This window comes from Lonchura striata, chromosome 1, assembly GCF_046129695.1.
Source record: "Lonchura striata isolate bLonStr1 chromosome 1, bLonStr1.mat, whole genome shotgun sequence".
NCBI classification, from domain to species: domain Eukaryota; kingdom Metazoa; phylum Chordata; class Aves; order Passeriformes; family Estrildidae; genus Lonchura; species Lonchura striata.
Window position 1 is genome coordinate 23,902,000 of NC_134603.1, and position 23,385 is coordinate 23,925,384.

The following is a 23,385-nucleotide window of genomic DNA, read 5'->3' on the forward strand; positions in this document are numbered from 1 at the left end:
CATTTGGATATAAAGTATTAATCATTAATCTCATTAACCCTTTACATGCTGGGTTTGCATTCTCATTTCCTTTCTTGATAGCAAAATGTTTGCAAACAAACTGCAAGCTCACTTTTTCCTCTGTTTCAGAGATGCATTTCAGAAGTCTCCTGTTGTGCTTCTTTCCCTCAGAGGGTAAAGCAAACCTGCTCAGCTCAGTGAGTTACTGCACTGCTCCTTGCTCATTGTGACTAATGCACTTACACCAGAAGGAGGTTTAAAATAATTTCGTTGATATTTGGAGCATGAGATTTGTCTTCGGCCAGACCTCAGACTGTGCTTTCCACAGCATTTGGATCACTGAAATACCCTTATATAAGCCTAATTGGCACAATTAGAAGAATGACTCTTTGCAGATGTGTGTTGCTGTAGCAACCTGGAGGGAGGGCAGCCAAAGTGCCCTCCATATTTAGCAAAATAATATTAATCATAATAGATAGATACACTTTATCCTTTTTGTAAGGCACTTGCTCAGGAGGTAAGTGCTTTAACATGTCATAACAAGGATCACTGTAATGGAGTGTAAATAATTTGGCGCCAAGCTAAAATTCTCTCAGTAGTAACCAAAATGACATCGAAACAGAAACATAGTCAAATGCTAACCAAATCTTCGGAATACAGGCAGAAGGCTTAGCTGTTCAATGCTTTGATTCCACTGCTGTAGGAGCACTGGAGGAAGAAAACCACCAAAGCCATCCATGGTGGTAAGAAGAGGCCTATGTTGCTGAGCCCATTTCAAGTCTTCCTGCTGAAGACTCCAGTAATTCACTGGAAGCACCCTTGGCAGACTTGAAATCCACCTGCCACCTCCTTTGTGTGAGAGGGACTCCACGTTGCTGGCAGTGGATGCGGATATGTGTAAAAGTGTCAGTGGTGCTGGCAGCACAGTGAAACCATGGCAGATCTTCTTCCCATGTGGAAAGAGTGGGAACAGCTGCTTTGCAGAGTGGATCCAAATGGTTTGTTCCTGACTCCTTCTTGCCTGTCCCAGCAAAACTGCACATCTCATCCAAGCATCACAGTCTCTTTGAAGTGTCAAAGGGACCATGTGAATTACCCAAGTCTCATGACTTAGGACTTGTTTTCATGAACTCTTTTGATTTGAAGCCAATGATAAGTCTGGTATGATTGTTTGCTCATAGTTATTAATTTAACACAGTTTTAAATTTTGTCTTTATGTCTTTGCACCTTGAACAGTCACACTGTGTTGCTCCAGAGTACAAGAAAAACCTGAACTCAGCCCCAACTGGGACTGAATAATGGGATTTCCATTTCTAAGATGAAGAAGCAAGTTACTAGCATGAATAAACAAGCAAGTCTGAAAAAAAAACCAAACACTCATCTTGTGGATGAACATGGAAAATAGAGATTAAAAGGTATCTCAAGGAGTTATCTATACCATCCCACTCTTTACAGATGGATAAATATTATCTCTGTCATTACTGACTAAGTTTTATCTGATCTCTTTTAAAAAGATTTACAGTCCCCAGGCAATCTTGCCTAATGCATCACTAGCCTTATTTTTAGAAAGTTTTTCCTAATGTCTAACCAAAGCCTATGCAATGGAATGTCTTATTAATCTGCAATATCTTTATTTTTGAAGACTGCTCTCACATTTCTGTTAGGTTTCTCTTCACAAGAGAAAGCACCTCTGTTCAGTCTTCCCATGTAATTTGTGTTTTTCTAGAACTCTGATTATACACATTGGTCTCCTCTGTAGCTTGATGAATGTTTTGTCTCTCCCAAGCATGATCGCCCAAGTCAGGCTTGCTCAGTTCCTGTTGGTCTTTTCCAATACTGAGGAAAGTGGAAGAATCACTTCATGTGCTTTATTGCCTCTATTTATATTTGCACCTCTCAATATGTATTTTGCGCTTTTTGAAAGAGTATGCAACATTCAGAATATTTCTTCAGGGCTGCTCCCTACTCATTTGCTCCTCAGTCTGTGTTTTTGCAGTGGATTATTCTTGACCAGACATAAAATATTTGATTTCCTATTGTTAAATAGCCTCTTATTTTTTTCACTAACAATCCAGCTATGTAGTTAACTGGTGTAAAATTGCTTAGTTGAATGCTAAGCTTATATTTCTTCCATCTTACTTTCAAATTTTTTAAAACTTTATCATGCTGGTATATGCCTGGGATCTATAAACCTTCAGCTTTGCTCTAATCATAGTCCCAGAGCCCAGGTACATTATGTTCATGTGCAGCCTCCCCTTACCCTGTTCCAGGTATTGTGTTATGATTATAGCTGTTTGACCTGTTGCATCATTGGAAGTTCAGTTTGTCCTGATAATAGTGCAGTTATGTTTACTGTCCTTGCAGCTCTGGCCATTACATCTCATTACATCATTTTAATAACTCAAACACTGACATTTGAGTGATATTGAGTGATATCAGGTCCAAAATTCAGATCCAGAGAAAAAGGGGTCTTTCAACTTCAGAGTCTTTTATTTATCTGTTCTCTTGAACTGCCTGTTTTCTCACAACACATTCCACACTCTGTCACAACCATTCATTGTGTTTTTCCAAAAACCCTGGAAGACAGTATAAGGCCCTGCTTCAGCCAGAAATTCTTTCATAAAAAACTATTTCTTGTACTTCAGCACTTTCCCTACAGCAGGATGAAAGGTGTATCTTTAAAATATGTTGGGTATCATGCCTTGAAGCACTGGCACAGGTGAGACATGATTTGTAGCACATCAGCTGTTGGGGCTGAGCCCTGGGAAATAGCAGATGCTAGGAGGACATCATTCTCAAGTTGTCACATTCTGTAATACTGTCACTCATGTTTTGGTGTATTTGTTTAAGAACTGAATACTAACTTACTTTCTCTATGTTTTGGACTTCACACCTGCTGAATTGAATATCCCAGATAAAAAAAAAAAGAATATCCCAGGAGCAGGTCTATTTCACTTTACCCAAAAACCTTTCCAGCAACTTACAGCCATTTGAGAAGTTCTTAGGCAGCCTAGAGTAAAAAGGGTTAAGTGCAAACACTTCTCTTGCATCATCCCAGTGGAGTACCTGGCTGCCTGACCACATCCTACATATGAGGAACTCAGGAAGAGTTACGTAGTCTGCCCAAAGCCGCGCAACAGGTCAACAACTAAATCTGGAGCTACAGCTCTCTCACTGTAATGGCTGGAAAACATGACCTTGCTAGCAAGTTTTGCTAGCTGTTTGTAACTTTGCTGTCACCTGGGGAGTTATATTGTTATGTAGAGAAGCTAAACCTTTCTGTGAACATTAACTTTTACAAACTGGAAGGACATGTAGAAGGGATGATATGTCTCTTGCCTGAAGGCTTCATTAGCACAAATTTTGAAGAGACTGAGACCTCATAAATTCATTATTGTGCAGGACCATTTTGAAATGCTATCTGAAAAAATAGCTGTAATACCAGATCCTGAACTGCAGAGATTCAGTAGGCAAGGATGATGCTCGCACCTGGCTCCTGTGAAATGCTTAACCCCATAGACAAGGCCTCCCACATTTATTTATTCATTCAGCCACACTCAGCTGGCACAGAGTGCTGGTGTTGTTGTGTGTGAGCTACATAAACATGCATATATGCTGTAATGCAATGCATAAATAAATTATGAAATACACAAAGACACATATGTATTTGTATATATCCCATGTTAAAATGGGGTTGGAACGTGCAAGTTAAGGACACCATGAAGTATTGACTGCTTTGTTACAAATGCAGTGCCTGAGACCTGGGTGCAGGAAGTCATGTCTTTTTTATGCACCATGATCACCTCAACCTCCATTGCAATAGATATTATTTGTTCTCTCAGAAGCATTTGGCCTTTTTTTTTTTTTTTTAATGGGGATGGGTCTGAGCTATGGTGAGGAACATTCAGCTCAGTATTTTTAAGAATCATCTATGGCTGAAAAGACTATCTACCCTGAAAATCATCTACCCTGAAAAGACTAAGAAATCTTTCAAAAACAATGGTAATTTACACTTAGATGGAATCTTATAGTTGAACTCTAAGCACATCTAAGAATATGATATGATTCATATTACTTGGTGCTAAACTGATGTTGCTAATTCTTTTGTAACTTGTCACAACAGAACAAAGATAGCAGGCTCTATTTTAGGAAGCGTATGAATCAGTGGGAGAGCCAAAAGGAAACAAATGGATCACTGGTGAGTCTAAAAATGCCTCAGAGATGTGAGCAGTGTGTCTGCTGACTCTGAAGTTCTGCAGAAAAAATTCAAGGAAGGGTTTTAAGCATGGCTAGCTACACAAAAAAACCACATTTTGAGCTGACAATTTAAGGAGGAAATGATCTTGCACACTGTCTATACTTCCTATGTGATTTAAACAAGATGCTTATTCACTCACTGAACATTAGCTGACAGTCTTTAAAAAGTAAATCCAGCTGCAGAAAATAAATTATATGACCATGGCAAGTTCCTCCTAAACAACTTTTATTAACTGATAAAGGAGACTTGCTTCCACATTGACTGTGGGGTGCTGATCGTCCTAACATCACCACTGAAAAGAAGATCAAAAAATGAAGGGTTAATGACCCATCAACATCTGAAGCATGCAAGAATTTAATAAATGTAACAAATGCATGTGCAATGCCATAGTCAAAAATTCACAGGTCATTTCCCCTTTGGATGTTAAGAACGCTTTGCTTGGCTGTGTTAGATGGGAGGTTTGCTTCTGGAAAGGCTCTCTAATCACATGGCAAAGAAGAGAACAGAAGAAGAGTATTCCTGGCTGTACCCAGAGGTACAATAGAGTCTTTTATTACTGAGTGCTGAAGGAGAGGACAGGTTCAGGCAAGAATAGTGAAAACGCACTGGACTTCTAGCACAAGAGACAAATATGAGAGAGGACAAACAATCCCAATGGAAAATATTTGATGAATGCCTCTGAGCTCAAGAGAAAAATCATTCCCATAATGACAAGAAGAGGCAGCTGTCTCTGGCTCTCTGCTGGCTGCCATTGAGGTACAGCACTACCTACTGTGATGCCCAACCTGCTTTAGCCCAAGCTAACAATTCAAATGCTGCCACTGAAGGTGCTCTAGGAAAAAAACAGCGTTCTTCAGATCACTGAAATCTGCACTGACTTCTGAGAGGATTTTTATTTTGACAAGAAGAAAAGTGCAGCTAAAGCTTGCCATTATTTTTTCAATCTGGCTATGATTTATAAAGGCTTCCTGCCAATGGCAATTTGAAGGCAGAGTTGTACCTGGTTTTGCTCTCAAACAATACAAAAAACAGGATTTGTGTTTTGACAGTTTTGAAGGAAAATGAGTTTTTTTCTAAAATGCACTCTGCTGAAAAGGGCAACAGATTGGATGTTTTAAGATAATAGTTCTTCTGAAAATGGAATCCCTCAAGTTTTTCAGTATGTCTTAGAGGATCATGTCCAGTAATTTCTGCTTCCTTGGATCTTGCTCAGCCAAATCATGAGTGTTCTAGTCATGTCTAAATTGGATTCTTGAATTTGCTGAATTCATGCTGTAGAAATACAGTAACAGGTCTCTAACACCTGTTTTGCATAAAAGTCCTGAAAGGCCTGCTCTTACTCAAATTGTAATCTGCTGTTTGGGAAAATAGCATTAGAAACTTGTGACTTATAGCAGAAACAATCTATCATCATGAAGCCAATGTTGCAGAAATCTTTGCAGTAAATAAAGTCAGGGGAAGAAGAACAGTAAAGTAAGTGCCTGTTTTAGTTGAGGCTGATGTTTAAATCTAAAAGTCCACTTCAAAAATGGGATTGACATTTGCACAGGCACACAAATGTCAGACTGTGCTTTTTTAGACTTGGATCTGTTTAGACTGTTCATGCTTTAAACAGCAGGTTTGAAGTGTTTGTACCTAAATTTGGACAGAAGAGTTTGGGCTCTTTTGAACAGTAGCTAGTATCTTCTCCATAGGAAAAACAAATAAAAAATCCAAACCAACGCAACAGTATTTCATTGTGGTTAATCATAAACTTGGGTTTTTTTAAAATTAGAAACCCTGGCTGTTTCTGCATAATGCATTCAGTAGGACAGACCAGGATCTATCTGACATCTGTGATCTTGCAGTATCATATAGAATCTCTTCCCATACAGCACAGGACTTTCTGCCACAGCTAGATGGAAGCTGTAGGGCAGAAGGTTTTAGACTTCGTCTTAACCAGGATTAAGTTCACAGCATTGGTTTATAACTTACCATTAAACAGAAACTTCCATTTTGATAGCTGTGCTACACTGACCTTAGAACAATGGCACACATCAGCAAAGGCGGCTGGTGTGGAGGTTCCTGTACTGATATGCCAGGTTTTTCTGTGTGGGAATAATGGGTGTGTTTGTGCAAATCACTCAGAATGATATCAAGCTGGTTTTTACACATTGTTCTTATTAATCTTTATATGGAAGATATATCTTGTCCAAAGTTTAGAGGGAGATTATTTTTTTAGTATGTGCAAGCTCTGTTTGGTGTGGTTCTCCCTCCTGCTACTCAGTATTTCTAATACAGAGACAGATCTGCATTCTCACGTACCCCTGAAACAGGCACAACTGTGGAGTAGGGCCTCTCCAAGAGGCACAACACATGGCAGTGCTTTGTTGTAAGCTCAATGCACTCATTGTAACTCACAGGTCTTGTGGTAGGAAGGTCACTCTGTACTCCATGGCTAGACATATATTGTGCCTGCTAAATAGTGCTGTAGTATTTCGTCGCAGTGGGAACCCAGACAATAGGTCATGCCTTGCATTAATGTGTAGGATCTTGAAAAATCAATACAATTCAAATAACAGGGGACTGCTGCCCAGTTGTTTACTATTCCCAGGACACACAGAGCAGGAATGGCTGTGCCATTAAGCTGCCACTGAGCACATGGAAAGTACAATGTGCTCATTGCTAACTCATACCTATAAATCCAGAATCATGCACGGACACGTGTTATGGCAAATACAAATGGTTTCCTTGATCCAGAGATCTCTTCAGAATATTTTCTGTAATACAAATATAAGCATCAAAGTCCTCAAAGGAAGGCCAATTTCTGAGTAAATTTTTGTGTCCAGCAAGTCCCAGACCTAAGCAACTATCTCTTTTGCTGAGGGCCTGCTCTGACAACCATTAGAATCAATAGGAAGGCTAATTGATTTGAAAGGCTGTGGATAAAGCATCTAAGGCCACAACTGGCACTACTGCAATCACCAGAAAATTTATTGTTGACCTCAGTGAATGCAGGATGAAATACCTGGGCTCTTGCTCATCAGGTATTTGAGTCCACGCACATAATTTGTTTCATTATAAAACATTCATATGCTTAAGTACTTGTCAGACTTGGAAGAGAAGTGTGACAGTTGCCAGGCTGAGAAAGAGAGTAGCTTTCAGAACTGCCTTTCTCCTGCCAACAGCAATGATATTTGAAAGAAAGAATAAGCAAGTTCATTGTTTCCACCATTTTGTTACAATAGAGAATTAAGAACTAAGTGAAATGAAAATGGAAGAATTTGAGAGCAACACTACAGGAAGAAGAGAGCTTCTATTCCTTCCTTCAATTACTTCTCAGGGGACTTTCAAAAATATAAACAGTGAGTTTTTTATCTTCATTAGGAGTCTGTGTCTCAAATACAATCCAAACTTTCCTAGGGCTTGCCTACACTGGAAAAATACATTATGTTAATTGATTAACATTTAATGCTTAATATAACAGTCAGTACAAACAAAGACTAAGGCTTTGACATTTTTTGTTGTTGTTGACCCCAGGTAACCCAGCTGCCAAACATGACAGTTCTTGTCTACACCAAGTGGTTTCTATCACCTCAATTAACATGTTCTAACACAATGTAATTTTGCAATACAGATTAGTCCTTTGGGGCATTTATTCTGTACATTTAATTTTCAGTCTCGCCTATCTTGAATGTGCAGATATGTGCTGCTTCTCCCCTCCCCCTTCTGTCCTGAAGCCACTATCATTGAAAATTGAAGAGACTTTGTAAGCATTCTCATTTCTTGCTTCAACTTATAAACTGAAAGCCCAATCAAATATATTATTTTTATGTCCTTTGATAGTGCTGATGTTATAAAAATAAAGTTGATCTTTTAATTGAGGAACTGCTAGTTCTGCATAGGAAAGTATCGTTAAATGCTAGCTAATTGTAGCTTTTGCAAAAATATTGCAGATTGTACAGCTAGGCAGTCTCTTGGCCAACTCACACAGCCTATTCCCAGCCACAGGAAGGCACTGCAGCATTTTTCCAAAATCTACTTTCTCTATTTTGTCTTACATAGAGAAGCTTTGTCCTTACAAGAAAATGAAGGGGGGGGGGGGGGGGGGGGAAGAGAAAGCAAAAAAATAGACAAAAAATATATCATTAAACATTGAGGTTAAAAGATTAAATTTATCTAGACTCTAGAAGCCAACACACTCATGATGCCCACGCAGTATTTTATTACAAAATGCTATTATTTTGCAATAAACCAAGTTCCACAGCACAACTGAAACTGTGAAATATCCTAAACTGGTAGGACATGTTGCATGTAAAATGCTGCTTGGCTACATATCACTGATTCATTTCAGCATCTTCTGAAGGACACAGATCTTTGCCCATCCAGCATTCACTGCAGTCTGAAGTGACTATTAACTTTCTGATATACCCAGTTATATTAAGTGACTGAAGCTGTGCAGTACAATGACACCAGCTCTCCTGGACTGTAACTTCACTGTCTGGAAATTCCTTTCTGAGAGATAAGCAGCTAAAATGAAAATTGCTACATTTACTTTCATTGCCTCTTCTATTTTTTTCCTAAAAAGATGGGGCAAGTGATCTAATGCATGAGTTCTCTAGGAATTTACAGCCCAGCTAAGGTGCTTCAGCCTAATAAATGTTGAGAAATGTGATTCTTCTCCTATACTCCCCTAAGACCCCACTTGGAGTCCTGCATCTAATCCTCAGCCCAGGAAGGATATGGACCTCAGTACAAGAGAGATATGAAGTTCCTGGAGTAGGTCTAGCAGAGAGTTACAAAGCTGGTGAAGGGACTGGAGCATCTCTCTCATTAAGAAAGGCTGGGAGAGCTAGGCCTGTTCAGCCTCAAGAGGAGGCACGTGAGAGGGGACCTCATCCATGTCTGTCAGTCTCTGAAGGGAGGGTGTCAAGAGGATGGACCAGGCTCTTCACAGTGGTGCCAAGCAATAGGACAAGAGGCAGTGGGCGGAAACTGAGGAACAGAGGTTCCACCTGAACATGAGGAAAAACTTCTTTACTCTGTGGGTGAGCGAGCATGGGACCAGGTTTGCCCAGAGAGGCTGTGGAGTCTCCCTCACTGGAGATACTCAGAGCCATCTGGACACAGAGCTGTGCCATGTGCTCTGGGATGGCCCTGCTTGAGCAGGGAGGTTGGACCAGGGGACCTGCTGTGCTCCCTTCCAACCTCACCTGCTCTGTGATTCTGTGACCTGTTGGAGCAAGGTCAGGGCAGTGACACCAAGATGACTGGAGGGATGGATCAGCTCTCCTGCGAAGAAATACTGGGAGAGTTGGAATTGTTTAGCTGTGAGAAGGCTCGAGGAAGACCATAAAGTTTTCCACGGTGAGGGTGCTGAGGCACTGGAACACGTTTCCCAAAGGAGCTGCGGCTGCCCCATCCCTGGAAGCGCTCAAGGCCAGGTTGGACGGGTCTGGCGGAGACGTCCCGGGCAGGGCTTTGGAGCAGCTCCACGGCCCCGGTGCCGGCCCCGGTGCCGGCCCCGGTGCGCGGGGCGGGGCCCGGCGGCTCCGCCCCGCCCCCTGCGCTGCCCGCCCGCCCGTCACGTGCGTTAGCGACAGGCGGCGGCGGCGCCCATTGGCGGAGCGGCGGGGGGCGTGGCCGGCGGCCGGTCCGTCAGCGGCGCCCATTGGCGGAGCGGCGGGGGGCGTGGCCGGCGGCCGGTCCGTCAGCGGCGCCCATTGGCGGAGCGGCGGGGGGCGTGGCCGGCGGCCGGTCCGTCAGCGGCGCCGGGCCCTCACAACAAAGGGCTCCGCGGAGCGGCGGGGCCGGGGCGCCGCGGGCCGGGTGAGTTCGCTCTGCGGGCAGCTGCGGGCACCGGGCGCGCTGCCGCTGGCCCGGGTGGGGCGGTCTGAGCGGCGGGCGGCAGCGGCCCCGTTTTCCCGTGGGTCCATCCCGGCTTCTCTCCGCTGGGAAGGCGCCGAGGCCGGGGGCTTCTGGCGTTGTCCCGGCTCAGCAGCCGGCGGTCTCCCCCGTCCGCCCCCGCCCAGCCTCGGGGCGTAGCGGGGAGGGTGCGCAGCCGCTGCGGCGGTGCCGGGCAGCGCCGCTGGCCTCGGCCGCGTGGAGCCTCCTGCTGGCGGCCACGGAGCGGCGGGCGGGCGCCGGCGCTCGGCTCTGCACGGCGCTGCGAGGGGGCTTCTTGTGGTTGTGTTTTCCCTTTGCTTGGCACCTGCCTCATCACCTTTCCTAGGTTAGAAACAAAAAGGGAAGAATACATCCTTATTGCAGCGGTACTGTATTGTTGACATTCGTTCGGTGTGTTATCTGTAACAGCCTCTTAATCATTACTGTAGCTGAGTCAGTTGTTCCCAGGCTTGTGTTTTCCTGCAGCTGGCAGTTCCTGGCTAAGAACTCGAAAGCCTGTCTCGGTCTCTGTCCTGTTTTCCTCCCCGGACGATAGTCCCTGATAACAGCCTAACTTCTCTTTTGCTGTCTGACTTGCACAATAGCGCACGAGCGTAGCCTTTTTAAAGGCGCTTATCCAAAAGGATGTCAAAGCATCAACCACTTTCTAAGTGTGCCGTGGTTTTAAGCCCAGCTGGAGATGAAACCAGGACAAAATGATTCAGATGTTTTTTTGGATCCTCCTTGGGGTGGGGGAAGGGAAAAATGGGACAAACTGCTTTTGATCTACAGAAAGTCATTTCTGGGTCAAAAGCTGAGGTTTGTTTAGTTCACATTCTCAGGAACGATGATCTCTCTCTTATTTGTTAGGGGGTAATTATTTTATGTTGCTGTGATGCCTTGGGAGCCTTACTAGAGGAGTATGAGCTCTCACACTCTGCACAGAACAAAAAGACAGCCTTCTCCTGGCTTGATCTAGGAAGGAGGCAACACATGTGTGTGGGAGTACAGGGAAAGCCAATGCTATCAGGAGCCACACAATGGCTTACTAGTTAGCCTAAAGAAAAAACAAACTCATTTTTTTATTGGTCTGGTGCCAGGAGAGAGGGAAGGATGTGGAAGGTGACTGGAAAACTACAGACTTCAAGCTTTCACTTGGAGTTCATTTCCTTATCCATAGTAAGCTCTGCCTTAACTGAAGCACTCAAACCTTCTCAAGAAGGTTTAGGAGCACTGTAGACATTTGGCATTTCCTTAGGTAACCCATCCAGGGCTTAGTGACCTTAATGGTTAAAAGTGTTTCCTGCTAGTAACCACTGAAAGTTGAACTTTGCTGCAGTTTAAAGCCACTTCTGCTTGCTTTGGGTATAAAAGAAGGCAATAAATCTTTGTTTCTTTCTTCATATAATTGACTACTGTTGTAATTTTTTCTTTCCCTCTATTAAGCTTTTCAATTTTTTAATTTTTTTTAATTTTCTGTAGACTTCTGATATTTTTTGTAGATTTCTTTAGCAGAAACCTGATGTTTCATTTTCAAGTGTGGTCTTTTAAAATAGACCTGTATCACTATTACAGCTGAGCCTGTTGTTTCTAGTCTTGTGTTTTCCTGCAGTCAGTCATTTCTCTTGAGCATAACTTCTTGAGTTTCACTGTACCTTTTCATATTGCTCCTGAAGACTACTTTAAATTCTGCTCCTATCTTTCTGTGCTGTCTGAATAAGGAGGAAGCTGCATAAATGTGTGCAGGACCAGTGCTGCATGGAGCAAGTGTTTGTCCTTACCTTGAGCAAGTGGTTGATGGGGTCTGGTTTCCTGGGATAAGATGACACTGGAGGCTCAAAGGACTCTTTAGTGTGGCCTGAGAGTTCTAGGGTGAAGCGAGGTATACTGGACTATATATAAATAATATTCTTTATGGGTTTCATCTTTTAATATCTGTGTTTGTCTACTGTCACATGTCTTGCTCCCTTTCTGAATGCAGGTACTCATACTGTCTTACATATTCCTTCCTATTTAATTATCAAACAGCTATTTTATCTGTAATAATTCTGAGCTGCTGTGATGATTCAAATATTGCTATGGGCAAAAATTACTTGTAGTGAAGTTGGTGAATATTTTCCCAATAGTCTTTACTTTTTCACCTGCTTTAACAGCTTCTATTTATTGGCTCATACATAAATATTAAAGGCTCTTAAGTGTGCTGATGTGGGGTGTTTAAACATTCAGCTTCTTGGTACTAATGGGATTTTTCATCTTAGCTGCCAGATGCAGAGGTCAGGCTTACAGTGACCAATCACATGTAGATTTAGAGGAGTGAACTGAGAAATAAGCACTGGGTTTAGTTAAACATATCAAATATTTTTCCATGTTCCTTAGACTTAGGATATATGGCTAGTTGGGTGGCTGCTGTGAAAATGATCTCATTGGTGACTCTGTGGTGTACTTTGAACCTGAAGACAGGATGTCTTGCTACTGTGTTAACTTGTAGTCAGGGTGGAACAGAGAAGAAACACTGCTTTGGGCTTCCCTGGGAGCCCTCACAGGGGCTGCCCTGTGTCAACAGGGGAGATCAGTTGTCTGGAGCAGAAAACATGCCCTTGCCTCTGGTGTCTCTCTGACATGGAGGGAGCTGGGAGAGTGTAGACACAAGAGTCCTGTACACCTCTTCCCTTAGGAGAAGGTGAGACTGACACCTAAACAGACCTTTTTTTGAGGAGGAGGTCTGAGACAAAGGTAGTCACCTCCCAGGAGAGACCTAGGATTGGATTTTTTGTATGTATTTAGCTGGGAGGGGATGACAAATGCCACTGAAGCTGCCACTCCTCTTCAGGGAAAAATGTTCACTGGTACCTCAGACTACATTAACAAGGGGCTTCTAATTTGTTTCCCTAGGGATGTTACCTGTGGTTTTGTCATTGAGATGCTTGTCATCATTTTTTACAGGTTTCACGTAAACTGTTTACAAGTCATGCTTTTGCACGTCCTGTACCTAAGCTGATAAAGCATCTATGCACTTTAATCTCAAGTCTATGCCACTCTGCTAGTAGTGTGAGCTGTGCCTTGGATATAAAGACCTACCAGCCAAAGTCTTGTTCCTGCCTTAGTAATGTTCCAGAGGTTAAATAAAATGCTCATGGGAGAGATTGATAGCTTGTCCAGCCAAGAGCCAGAGTTCAGTGAGAAAGAAGATGACGAGTGGATTCTGGTTGACTTTATAGGTAAGATGTCTGTCAGACATAAGTTCTGCCTTTGTTTTGCTCTTGCTTGTGTTGCTTCCATGTGAACAAACCAGTAGCTTGGGTAAACTTTATCTCAGCAAAACCAGCGTGGGATTAGAGTGTAGGGTGTCTTCCAAACAAATGTTACATGTTGTGTAAATTGGTGAGAAAAATGATGTCAGATTTATAAGCCTGACACAGATTTCAGCAGAACCACTTGTCCAAATAAAATGTATTTGACTTATTTTGCAATTATATAGCTTTACTGATAACAGTTGTTTCACATTTCTGACATGGCTTGTCAGGGAGCTCCCTTTTCCCTTCCCCTGCTTTTAAAAAGTAAAGACTTAATGTATTTGCTAACTGGGCTTTTTTTTGTGTTTTGTTTGTTTTGTTATTATTATTTCCTATCCCATTTCTGGCTGTGTGCAACTGTGTTGTTTTCAACCTTCTGTGATCACCAACGTCCATGGTTCCTCTCCACTGATGAATGGTTGAACGCTCCCCTACAGCAGACACTTGCACTAACTGCTCTGTGGAGGAAGCAGACGTCGTTGAAGCATCAGCCACGGACAGCTCGCCTGTCTTCTCGTGTTTATCATCTCCCTTGGAACACTTGCCAGAGGACAGCGAGTCTTGCTTCATCCAGTTTGAGTCATGTCCTATGGAGGAGAGCTGGTTTATTACCCCTCCCCCGTGTTTTACTGCAGGTGGATTAACCACTATCAAAGTGGAGACCAGTCCAATGGAGAACCTCCTAATAGAGCACCCCAGCATGTCTGTGTATGCTGTCCACAATACCTGTCACAGCCTTAATGAGACTGGATGTGCTGATGAGGAGTTTCACAGCCCAGGTAGTCCCAGGTATGTCTGAATTCTCTTGTCAAGGAGCTCTGGTGCTGAAAATATCTGGTTTCTCCTTGATCAGCTTAGACACTTAATACTGAATTTTCCAGCTTATTTCAGGGTAGGTGAATAAAGCATGAATACCACACAAGGTGTGTAGAGTGGTCAGGTGCCTGCCTGCTCAGAAAAATGTTGTATAAGATGGCCATGTTGGCAAACAGTTGGGTATGCATATTGGCACTGCAGTAAATATTCATGGAGTCTTACTACTCCCTTGCAGAGTATTTTCCAGTTCTGTGCAAACTGGTGGCAGTTAACTGTATAGCCAGTAATGTAGATATGAAAGCACTTTGCCCCCTTCACAGCTTTGTGTGTTTTTCATAACTGCTAGTCAGTATTCGTTCAGTTACCTTGTGAGATGAAACACAGAACTTTAATGATCCTGACAGGGAAGTGGCTTGGGGTTTAGGTGGGAGGCTTCTATGTTTTTTTTTTTTTTTTTTTTCATTCCTCAACCTAGTGATAAGGACAGGATTAAATGTGACCACAAGTGACTTGTGGAGCAAAAGTAAACTGAAAGATTCCACAAAACTTAGTCCCCTCAATGTGAAAATCTATGCTGCATACTTCTACTTTTAGTGAAGTAAGTGCTTTTTGGTCCTAAAAACCTATCCATGTGGGTTTATTATAGAGGTATGTTTGCCATGCACTGCCATTCTTTGGGTGTTGGGGTATGCATCTATACCAGTATAGTATACATGGCTGTATGCAAATAGATTATTTCTCTGCCATTATGACCCCATGTATTCATTTGTTTTGAAATAATTGGGTATTTTGTGAATCCCAGTTAGTAACAAATACTGACTTTTCATACCATCTAGTCTTAAGTTTAGCAATAATAACACTAAAGATCACAGTATACTGAGCTTTGATATACAGGAGGAAATCAGTATAGCAATTGAGTTGCTATAGGTAGATTCCTATTGACTTGTCTAATGAGCCCCTTGCCATACTTAAGTTTTTAGTTCAAACAAGCAGGTGACTTTGAGATGACATGCTGCTGTATTATGTTGAAGTATATTGATGATACTATTGATATTGGCATGGGATTTGTATAATTATTTTGGAAGGCCATTTTATGATGTGAAGCATCAGGGGTCTAGCTTAAATTAAATTGGGGGGAACTATGAGCAGACAGCACCTTTAAAATGAGGGTCTAAATGAATCTGCAAGAGTTCTGTAGGCTGCAAGGCATGCCATAGCAAAAGACAGTAAGCCACTTTATCTAAAATGCCAATTTGCAGTGAATAGTAACACTCAAAAGTTTGATTTTGGCTTTTCACTTGAACTGGGGATCCAGATGAAATTCAGCCAGAGAAGGATCCTGTCTTGTGTTATACAGTGCAGTTAAGCTGCTTCAGTGTCTGGGGAAGCTAGCGGTGTGCTCTTCAGCTGGTGTGTAGTTAAGTTTCTTCACATTGAACTCTGCTGTTGGTTTGTCAGAGGATCTAGGCTCTTTCACAGGGCATTTTGTGTGACAACTGGGGTGAGACTTAAGTCTGAAAGCTGAGGTAGACTGCAGAATTTGGGAACACTGGTTACACTGATACTGGAATAAGTTTCAAAAGCTGTTATGAAGTCTCTAGTGGTTTAATGGTTGGCCATTTAATATTGTAGGGCAAAGAAAAGCTGCTTAAGGCACACTGGCACAGTAAGTACTACTGTTTTGGAACAGTGCTTTTTGTTTGATCAGGCTGCTAGCAACACTGCTTCCTCTAGAGCTTTGTCTGCCAAAGCAATACTGGTTTTAGGACTAACCTTTGTGCCAAATGATTACTTGATCAAGCCTAACTACTTCTGCTTTAACAAGCCAAAATGCTATGTGCAGAAAAATTACTGAAATAATTGGGTTGGGGATCTGAAGCCTTTAATGTTTCTTGTGAGGTGTGGTTGTGTAGCACAATGAGCAGGACACTAATGCTTTCTAGCAAAATAGACACTGGAAGTGCAGCAGCAAATGTATGTAGTGATGGTCTGGCTTAAGACACAGCCCCTCTAAAATTCAATTTTGACAATATTATGAGTCTCATCAACCCTCTTCTCTCAGTGCATGGCGCTCACTAGTGCCAGCCTACCAAATACACCTAAGCTACTAGAAGGCTGCATTTTGGAAGAGTATGTGGCCGTTTAGCTAATTCAAACCACCTCTACTATCCCTATGCCACTTTGATGACAGATAGAAGAGTGTTGGTTTGCAAACCACTGCTGGAAGGGTATTTGATTTGATAAGAGCGGGAGGAAAGCTAAAGTATTTTCGGCTAGTAAGTTTAAACCAGTTTTTTGTGGAGGAAATCTTTTTTCATTCCAATCTTTATTCATTTTAAATTCCTTTCAAAGCAAAAGGATGTTGTATAAACTTCCCTATTTGCCAGATTAGTCATATTTTTCCATAACAAAACCACAGCAGTTTGTATTAACAGTTGCTGCTCTTTGCTAGCTAAGGGTATACTTAGGAAATACAGGTTGCAATAACTGTGGTGTGGCTTCCTCGGTCTGTAATAGCTTTCCCTAGAAAGGCTTCACTTGCAGTTCTACCTCCAGCACTGTTGGATGCACTAAGGGATCACTCCACAAAGAAAATAGTAGTCCCATATTTGTAGGTACCCTCATGTAAATTAAACTGATGTAATCTGCAAAGAATGCATTTACAAGGCACTGTGAATTGATTTGTGCTTGATACTCACTTAGTTTTCACTTGGTATTTCAAGTGCTAGGTTTAGGACAATATCCAGTGAATAAACAGTCACATATGACTGTTCTGCAGTCTCTAGTCTTCAGTCAGTCATATCAAACTACCCAAGGTTCCAAAAGCAAGATTAGGATATTTAAAATAAGAAAAAAGTAGAAGGGAGTGTTCCCTTGATAACAAGGAGTATTTCCCAGTGTGGAGTTGGAGGAGGCAAAAGAGCTTACCTCATGTCAGGCACCTGCAGCCTCCCAGAGTAAGGCTATAAAGGGAGTACCATGGGCATGGCAGACCTGACATATGTCTGCAGAGATGACATACAATAATTGCAAGTTAAACTCTTCCAGAAGAGACTGTATCATAAAGTCATGCTAATGTTAAGAGATAGACTTCCCTAGAGACCTCTTGCTCATGCCTGGGTAAGTTCTGGTCTTGCAGACATCTTTCCTGGGCACCACTGACCAGTTGACAGCTGATTGTTGAGCCTTGAGTTGTTGGGAGAGTGAAGGCAAGAAACTCTGCTGCCACTGGCCTCATACCAGCTCTAGCACTCAGATTAGGGTTTTGCTTCGCTTTTAAAATGGCTAGGCTATTTTCAACTTTACTTTGGAAGTTTCAGGAAATGCCAGTGATTGTTCTGTCAAGTAGGGAAGTCCTTTTTCAATATGTCAGTCGCTGCTTGCATAGGCTGCTGGTTTGTTTTTCACTAGTGCATGATGAAACAAGGGTTTGCCAAAACTGCTGTCTCACTGCTCATGAAATTTAGGGGGCTGGTTGAGGAACAGTCCTTCTAAGTTATTTTTCATGTGTGTCACAACTGGTCTACCATTCCATTCCTCTGCATGAACATTGTTTGGATTTACTTGTGTGGCTGGCAATTGAAATGCACTTTTGTTAGTGTGCTTCTGTTTTCAGACTGAACCATCTATGTGCAAGACTATTTTAAACAAACTTTGCCTAGCAGATAACTCTCAAGTCTTCTAAAGCTGGAGCAGTGTGACACACATTGCCTTATATTTCTGATTTGTATTGAATCTTGGGCTTAGGGAGGTGGTGTGGGGAAGAAAGAGCACAGTAGCGTAAGATGCCGAAAGCCCTAAGGCTGTTGTGGGGCCCTCACGCAGAAAGTGATTTAGCAGCACTACACATTACTTACCCAGTGTGGTAAGTGGTTTGACCTTATCTCTGTCCAGTATAATCAGGGTACCCTTTTGAAATGTTGGATGCTGAAGTCCATGTTCTACCCTTTGTTTTGCTTGTCTTTCCAATGCACCTCAGTGGTGACTGATACCTACTTGTTACATTTCTAGACAGGAGGCCCGAAGTGAAATGGGACAGCGTGTTCACTGCTATGTCACAGCTCTTGCTACTAGTTCAACTTTTCTGGAAAAAAACAAGAGCTTTCGTCCTACCCACTGGATAAAAGAACATAATGAAAGACACTATCTCAACAGAAACAGTCTCCGTCGCCAAAACCTTACCAGGGATTGCCACTCTCGGCAACTCAAGCACAATGGACTGTTTGTTCATCAGCCTTGCCAGCGTCAGTTCAATTACTGATGGTTTTTGTGGTTTTAATCTATGGTCTAATTGTTTCTTAGGTTGCTTTTATTTTCATGGTAGGTAAGTGTGGTCAATCTGAAGCTGATTGTCAATCCCTCAATCACAATCGTAACTAGTGTTGCATTATTTTCAAAAGACACATAAATGTCCAAACATCTTGCATCAAGTTCTAAATGTTGATGTTAAATATCAATGTCTTGGAAGCCTATCAGTATGATAGTTAGTGTGCTGTTTTATAAACTTTGATGTATAGATGGGTTCTTAGTTGGTATTTTAAAGAAATTTAACTGAGATGGAAATCAGTTACATTTTGCATTAATCAAAATGGAGTTAGAAAATTTGAGGTTAGCTATGTGTTCTAATGACCAGTACTTGACAGCTTGTGTATCTGTCTGTATTCAGCATATATGATTACTTTCTTACAAGGAAATTCTATAGCTGCCAGTAGATATTACATAGCTGTGCTGAGCTGTTTCAAGAAGGACATCTCATCTAAATTCTGGAACTTACTTGTGTTAATGGGGTCTGTGTAGGTGTGCTGGGTACTTGATATGGATATTGAAAGAGGGTTAAATGTCCCGCCAATATTGTTGCAGTACCATATGGCACCAGTGTTACAGATGTAGTACCTCACAATGGAGTGGGAAGAAAAGTGAACCTTTGGGTAACGTGCAGATGCACAACACAGAGAACTGAACTGGGTTTTACTAGGTGAAGTTCGAGTTTCTCTAACTATTTCTGTCTTTGAAGCATGTATTTCCCCTAACCTATCTCATTTAATCTCTAGTCTAGTTAAAGGAGAAAGATGGTGGATTGACCATTCTTTTAATCCTATCAGTAGCTGACTGCTCTTCAAAGAAGTCAGGCTAATGAACAGCTATTTCTGAGCTACAAGTTGCTATTAGATTGTCTCATATTCACAGATTGAGAGTAGCTCAGAAGTTGCTAGGAGGAAGCTTTTATTCTAAATTCTCCTAATTTTCTATTTTTCTCTATGAAAACGAAATCCAAGTTAATGGGAACTGGAAATGAAGGGCAGTGTGAGGCAGGAGAAGTGGATGCTGAGCTAAACACAGTGATAACAGTGTATAAAAATTGATCAGTCAGCCATGGTTGTTCTCTCAGCCCACTGAAGGCAGAAGGACTTGACAACAATTTCCAACAGGAAAGAAAAGCCATTCAAAACGATCAAGTAGTTTTCTTAAGAACACTGGGCAAGATGTTTTGGAAGTTGGCAGGCACTGCCAACTACAGGTAAAGTTCCCCTGTTAACAAAAGCTGTGTTACATGGCAACCAGTGGTTTGCTGAACCCTGTTAGATCAGTCTGGGCAGTGATTAAATGGGTATGGAAGTAAGGAAGCAGAAATCTTCAGTGAAAGAAGGATGGGAGCCAAAAGTAAGTTTAGCTTCCTTTCTGCCAGTGCTTAATGTGACTTGCTGGTTTCCCTTGTGTTTAGTGCCTAGGGCATTACAGTGTTAACATTCAGCTGTGTCTTCCAGTAGTCCTTACACAGTTGATACAAAGAGTAAGGAGTCTTTGAAATAAGACAAGGTCGATGATGTGAGTTGTTCAAGACCTATGAAGTATTTAAATTCAGCCAGATGCTTCAATTTCACTGAAGCAGAACCCCAACAATTCAAATTGACCTTGATGTAGTGGTACTGTTGTGTGTTCTGCAGCTGGAATTGTTGTGGAACCTACTTAGCATACAGGGAACAGCATTTATAGCCTATTTTTCACTGCAGATGTGCTGCTTCACTGTAATTAGGATTGTCACAAAGGGATGTTGAAAAAAATGTACAAAAACAAGACATGCTCTCCTGGATACACTAGTTTTTGGGGTTTTTTTGTTTTTTTAACAAATTCAATTCACATGGACGCTGAAAGAAAACAAAACTGGTCACACCATGATTTTCCAAAAGAGTTATTTTGTTACTGCAGTTTTAGCGGTATGTGCCCGTGTCCACACAACAATTCTCATGTGGTCTAAATACTTTGGTTTATCTGCAAATAGCTGTAGTTTCACCAGTCTCTTGTCTGTTCACAAGTACTCTTACCTCCCTCAGATTATCTACCTTTATCACTCCAACTTTTTGTCTAGCTTAAACTTCTTTATCCTTGCTGCCAACTTTCTAGCTCAGGAAAATTCTTTGCTTTCCTGTATTACTTTTCTTTATATAAAAGTAACTACTTTCCTTCAGCTTTAATTTTCTTAAAGTGCAATGAAGGAAGATGGAGTCTCCACCTCCCTGTATTGGATGGAGTAAGTAATCCCTTAACTCCTAATGGGGAGATGGAGCTGAGAGTATAAGGCTCCCAGGCATTAAAATGAGAGCCTTGGTCTGTTCTTCTCACTAGGCAAGTAAATGCAACTTTAGACTGCTCCTAGAATTGGGAGATACTGATCTTTTTATACTGCATTACTAGATGACTTTCTGGTGATGAAAACCTATATCTTTCAGGATATAAACTATTTTGTTGCACAAAGCTGTGCTTCTCAATTTGTAATATTGGAAACCATATTATTGTGTGAGATAGTACTACATCAATGGCTTTTTGTTAATTTGTTTTACATATTTATGTTGGTCTAGCCCTGTTTTGTGCCTGGAGCTATTGGGCAATTAGATTTGTTTTGGTTTACTGTTTTAATAGTGAGCTGTGTGGCTTTTTATATGGCTTTTTTGAATTGTATTAAAGTGTGTGTTTTTTCTTGTAAAAGTGGAGGCCTTGCACTGTCTCATACTGATTGATATTCATGAATCTTGCTGGAATTGTATTTTCATATGTATTGGTCAATGGACAGATTTGCATTTTAAACTGTGCCTTCTACACAGCAAACTTGAAGATTCAAAAGGGACATTTCAGTTGGGATTAATACTGTACATCAGTCTATGCATATATGGCAGCTTCTCTCCAGAGCCACTTCTCTATTTGTAGCAGTCCTTTTGATATGGAAGAATCTGTGGCTCTTATTTTTAATAGTTTAACACAAGCTGAAAACAGACAAAATACAGCACTTTGCCAAAAAGGTAGCATTGCTTAACCAGTGTGTATTTACTAAAGTGATCTTCTGTATTTTGTTTTCATAGTGCGTTCTGCGCACCGTGGGGAAACATGATCTTAACTCTCAATAAAAAATGGCCTATTAAAAATTGTCAGTCTGTTCTTTAATGTTACAGGTTAGTGAAAATCCAAATGCCTGAACATCCTGTGCAGGTGGCAGGAACAAGTTCTGAGTGTCTCATTGCTTGCTCTAGTACAGCAGTTGCTCTGGGACTTGGTTTGCATTGCTGATCAGGTGATAATATGCATCTGAGCAGCATTGCACATCTCTGCTGCCTTTACTGACCAACATGCAGGAACTCTGTAGGTGAACAGGACAGAGATAAAAACCACATGAAATGTGCATTGCTGGTGGGGGGGTGGGGGGTGTGGAAATTTTTTCTGTATCTTGGCTGAAGCTCTCATTTCAACTCATGCCCCACTGCCTATCATTTTCCTGCCATGCACCACCATGAAGAAATCTGTATGGAAAGCTGCTGGTACAGATATCCTATGAGGGGGCAGAAACCCTGTGCAGATGCCTAGGGATGGGGTTAGGGAAGGCAAAGCAAAGCCACCTGCAGCTGAACTTGGCAAGGGATGTGGAGGGGACCAGAATCCATGTGACAAAGGATGTGGAGAAGACCAAGATGCTCCATGTCTTCTTTGCCTCGGTGTCTGAAGGGAAGACCACCCTTCGGGACTGCAGGCCCCTGACGCCTGTGTGAAATGCAAAAGCAATGAAGATCAACCCTTGGATGAGAAGTCTCAAGGTAAGAAATTATTAAAGAAATGCACCATACATGGTTTTATGGGATGCAGCCATGACTTGTGAAGGAACTGGCTCAGAAACTCAAGAGCATCCCAGGCTGCATCAGGCAGGTGTTGACAGCAAGGAGTGTTGCATCTCCACCCTGGGCCAGTGAGACACATCTGAATGGCATGTCCAGTGCTGAGCTCCCAGGATGAGAGGGCATGGGCGTACTAGAGGGTATCCAGCAAGAGGCCAGGGTGTAACAGGATTGAAGACTGAAATAACCAGAAGAGGATGAGCACTGGGATTGTTAGGCTGGGAAAGAAAAGACTGGGGGAGCTTGGCAAAGTATATAAACAGCTGAAGGGGGCAATAGAGAGAACAGAGCCAGACTTCTCTCTGGTGGTGCCTAGTGAAAGGATAAAAGTTAGTGTGTGCAAGCTGAAATACAGGAAATCCTTGCATGTAAGTAATGGGCTCAGTGTTCCTCTCCATGTTGTTATTATGGCTTTTTCTGAAACTGTATTAATGAGTGGGGATTTTTGCCTCCAGTCATTGGGGATCCTTGATCTTTGTGGCTTTCCAAAGATCATGGAGATTGGCCTTGAAATGACATCAGCTAGCTCTCTCAGCACATTGGATACAGGCTTCCATGGATTTGTATGAGCCGAGTTGTTACAAGAAGTTCCTGATTTAATTCTCACCCACCAAACAAGCAGGGTGACAAAGTGATCTATTTAACTGACAGCAGTGAAAAGGTATTTGTGCAACAAGGCATCCATCTTCCCAGAGCAAGAAGTGAGTAAAGTCTTTCCCTTTTAAATGTAGATTTTGTCCTGTACATTTATCAAAGCAGCAAGTCTATGCTGAGAGTGGTACAGTATTCTTCAGGAGAAGGTTTGATCACTTATGCTTGTATTATTGTATCTATACAGATAACCTAACATAGTTAAGCTGACAGTGTTCCTTTTGGGGGTGCTTATTTCAGACCTGATGCAGCTTTTAAAAATTAGCTTGGACAGTCTCCAAAACACCATGAACTAGAGTTTTTTGTAACTTCTCTGTGCTGAAACAAAAATGTTTGTATGAAG

At 41.9% G+C, this 23,385-nt stretch overlaps 1 protein-coding gene across 6 annotated transcripts; it reads left to right on the forward strand.

Moving 5' to 3' along the window:
- Positions 1–9,968: 9,968 nt before the first annotated feature.
- On the forward strand, positions 9,969–21,650 carry TP53INP1 (tumor protein p53 inducible nuclear protein 1). 6 transcript variants are annotated; one of them, XM_077782863.1, is made up of 5 exons: positions 9,969–10,066; positions 13,067–13,341; positions 13,854–14,205; positions 15,865–15,898; positions 18,244–18,366. In XM_077782863.1, the coding sequence occupies exons 2-5, from the start codon at positions 13,230–13,232 to the stop codon at positions 18,259–18,261; spliced, it is 516 nt and encodes a 171-aa protein (XP_077638989.1). In that variant the 5' UTR covers positions 9,969–10,066; positions 13,067–13,229; the 3' UTR covers positions 18,262–18,366. The 6 variants fall into 6 exon arrangements, with proteins under 6 accessions (XP_077638989.1, XP_021398902.2, XP_021398904.2 ...); XM_021543227.2 differs by lacking the exon at positions 15,865–15,898 and having other exon boundaries at positions 18,244–21,650; XM_021543229.2 differs by lacking the exon at positions 15,865–15,898 and having other exon boundaries at positions 13,857–14,205; positions 18,244–21,650.
- Positions 21,651–23,385: the final 1,735 nt, after the last annotated feature.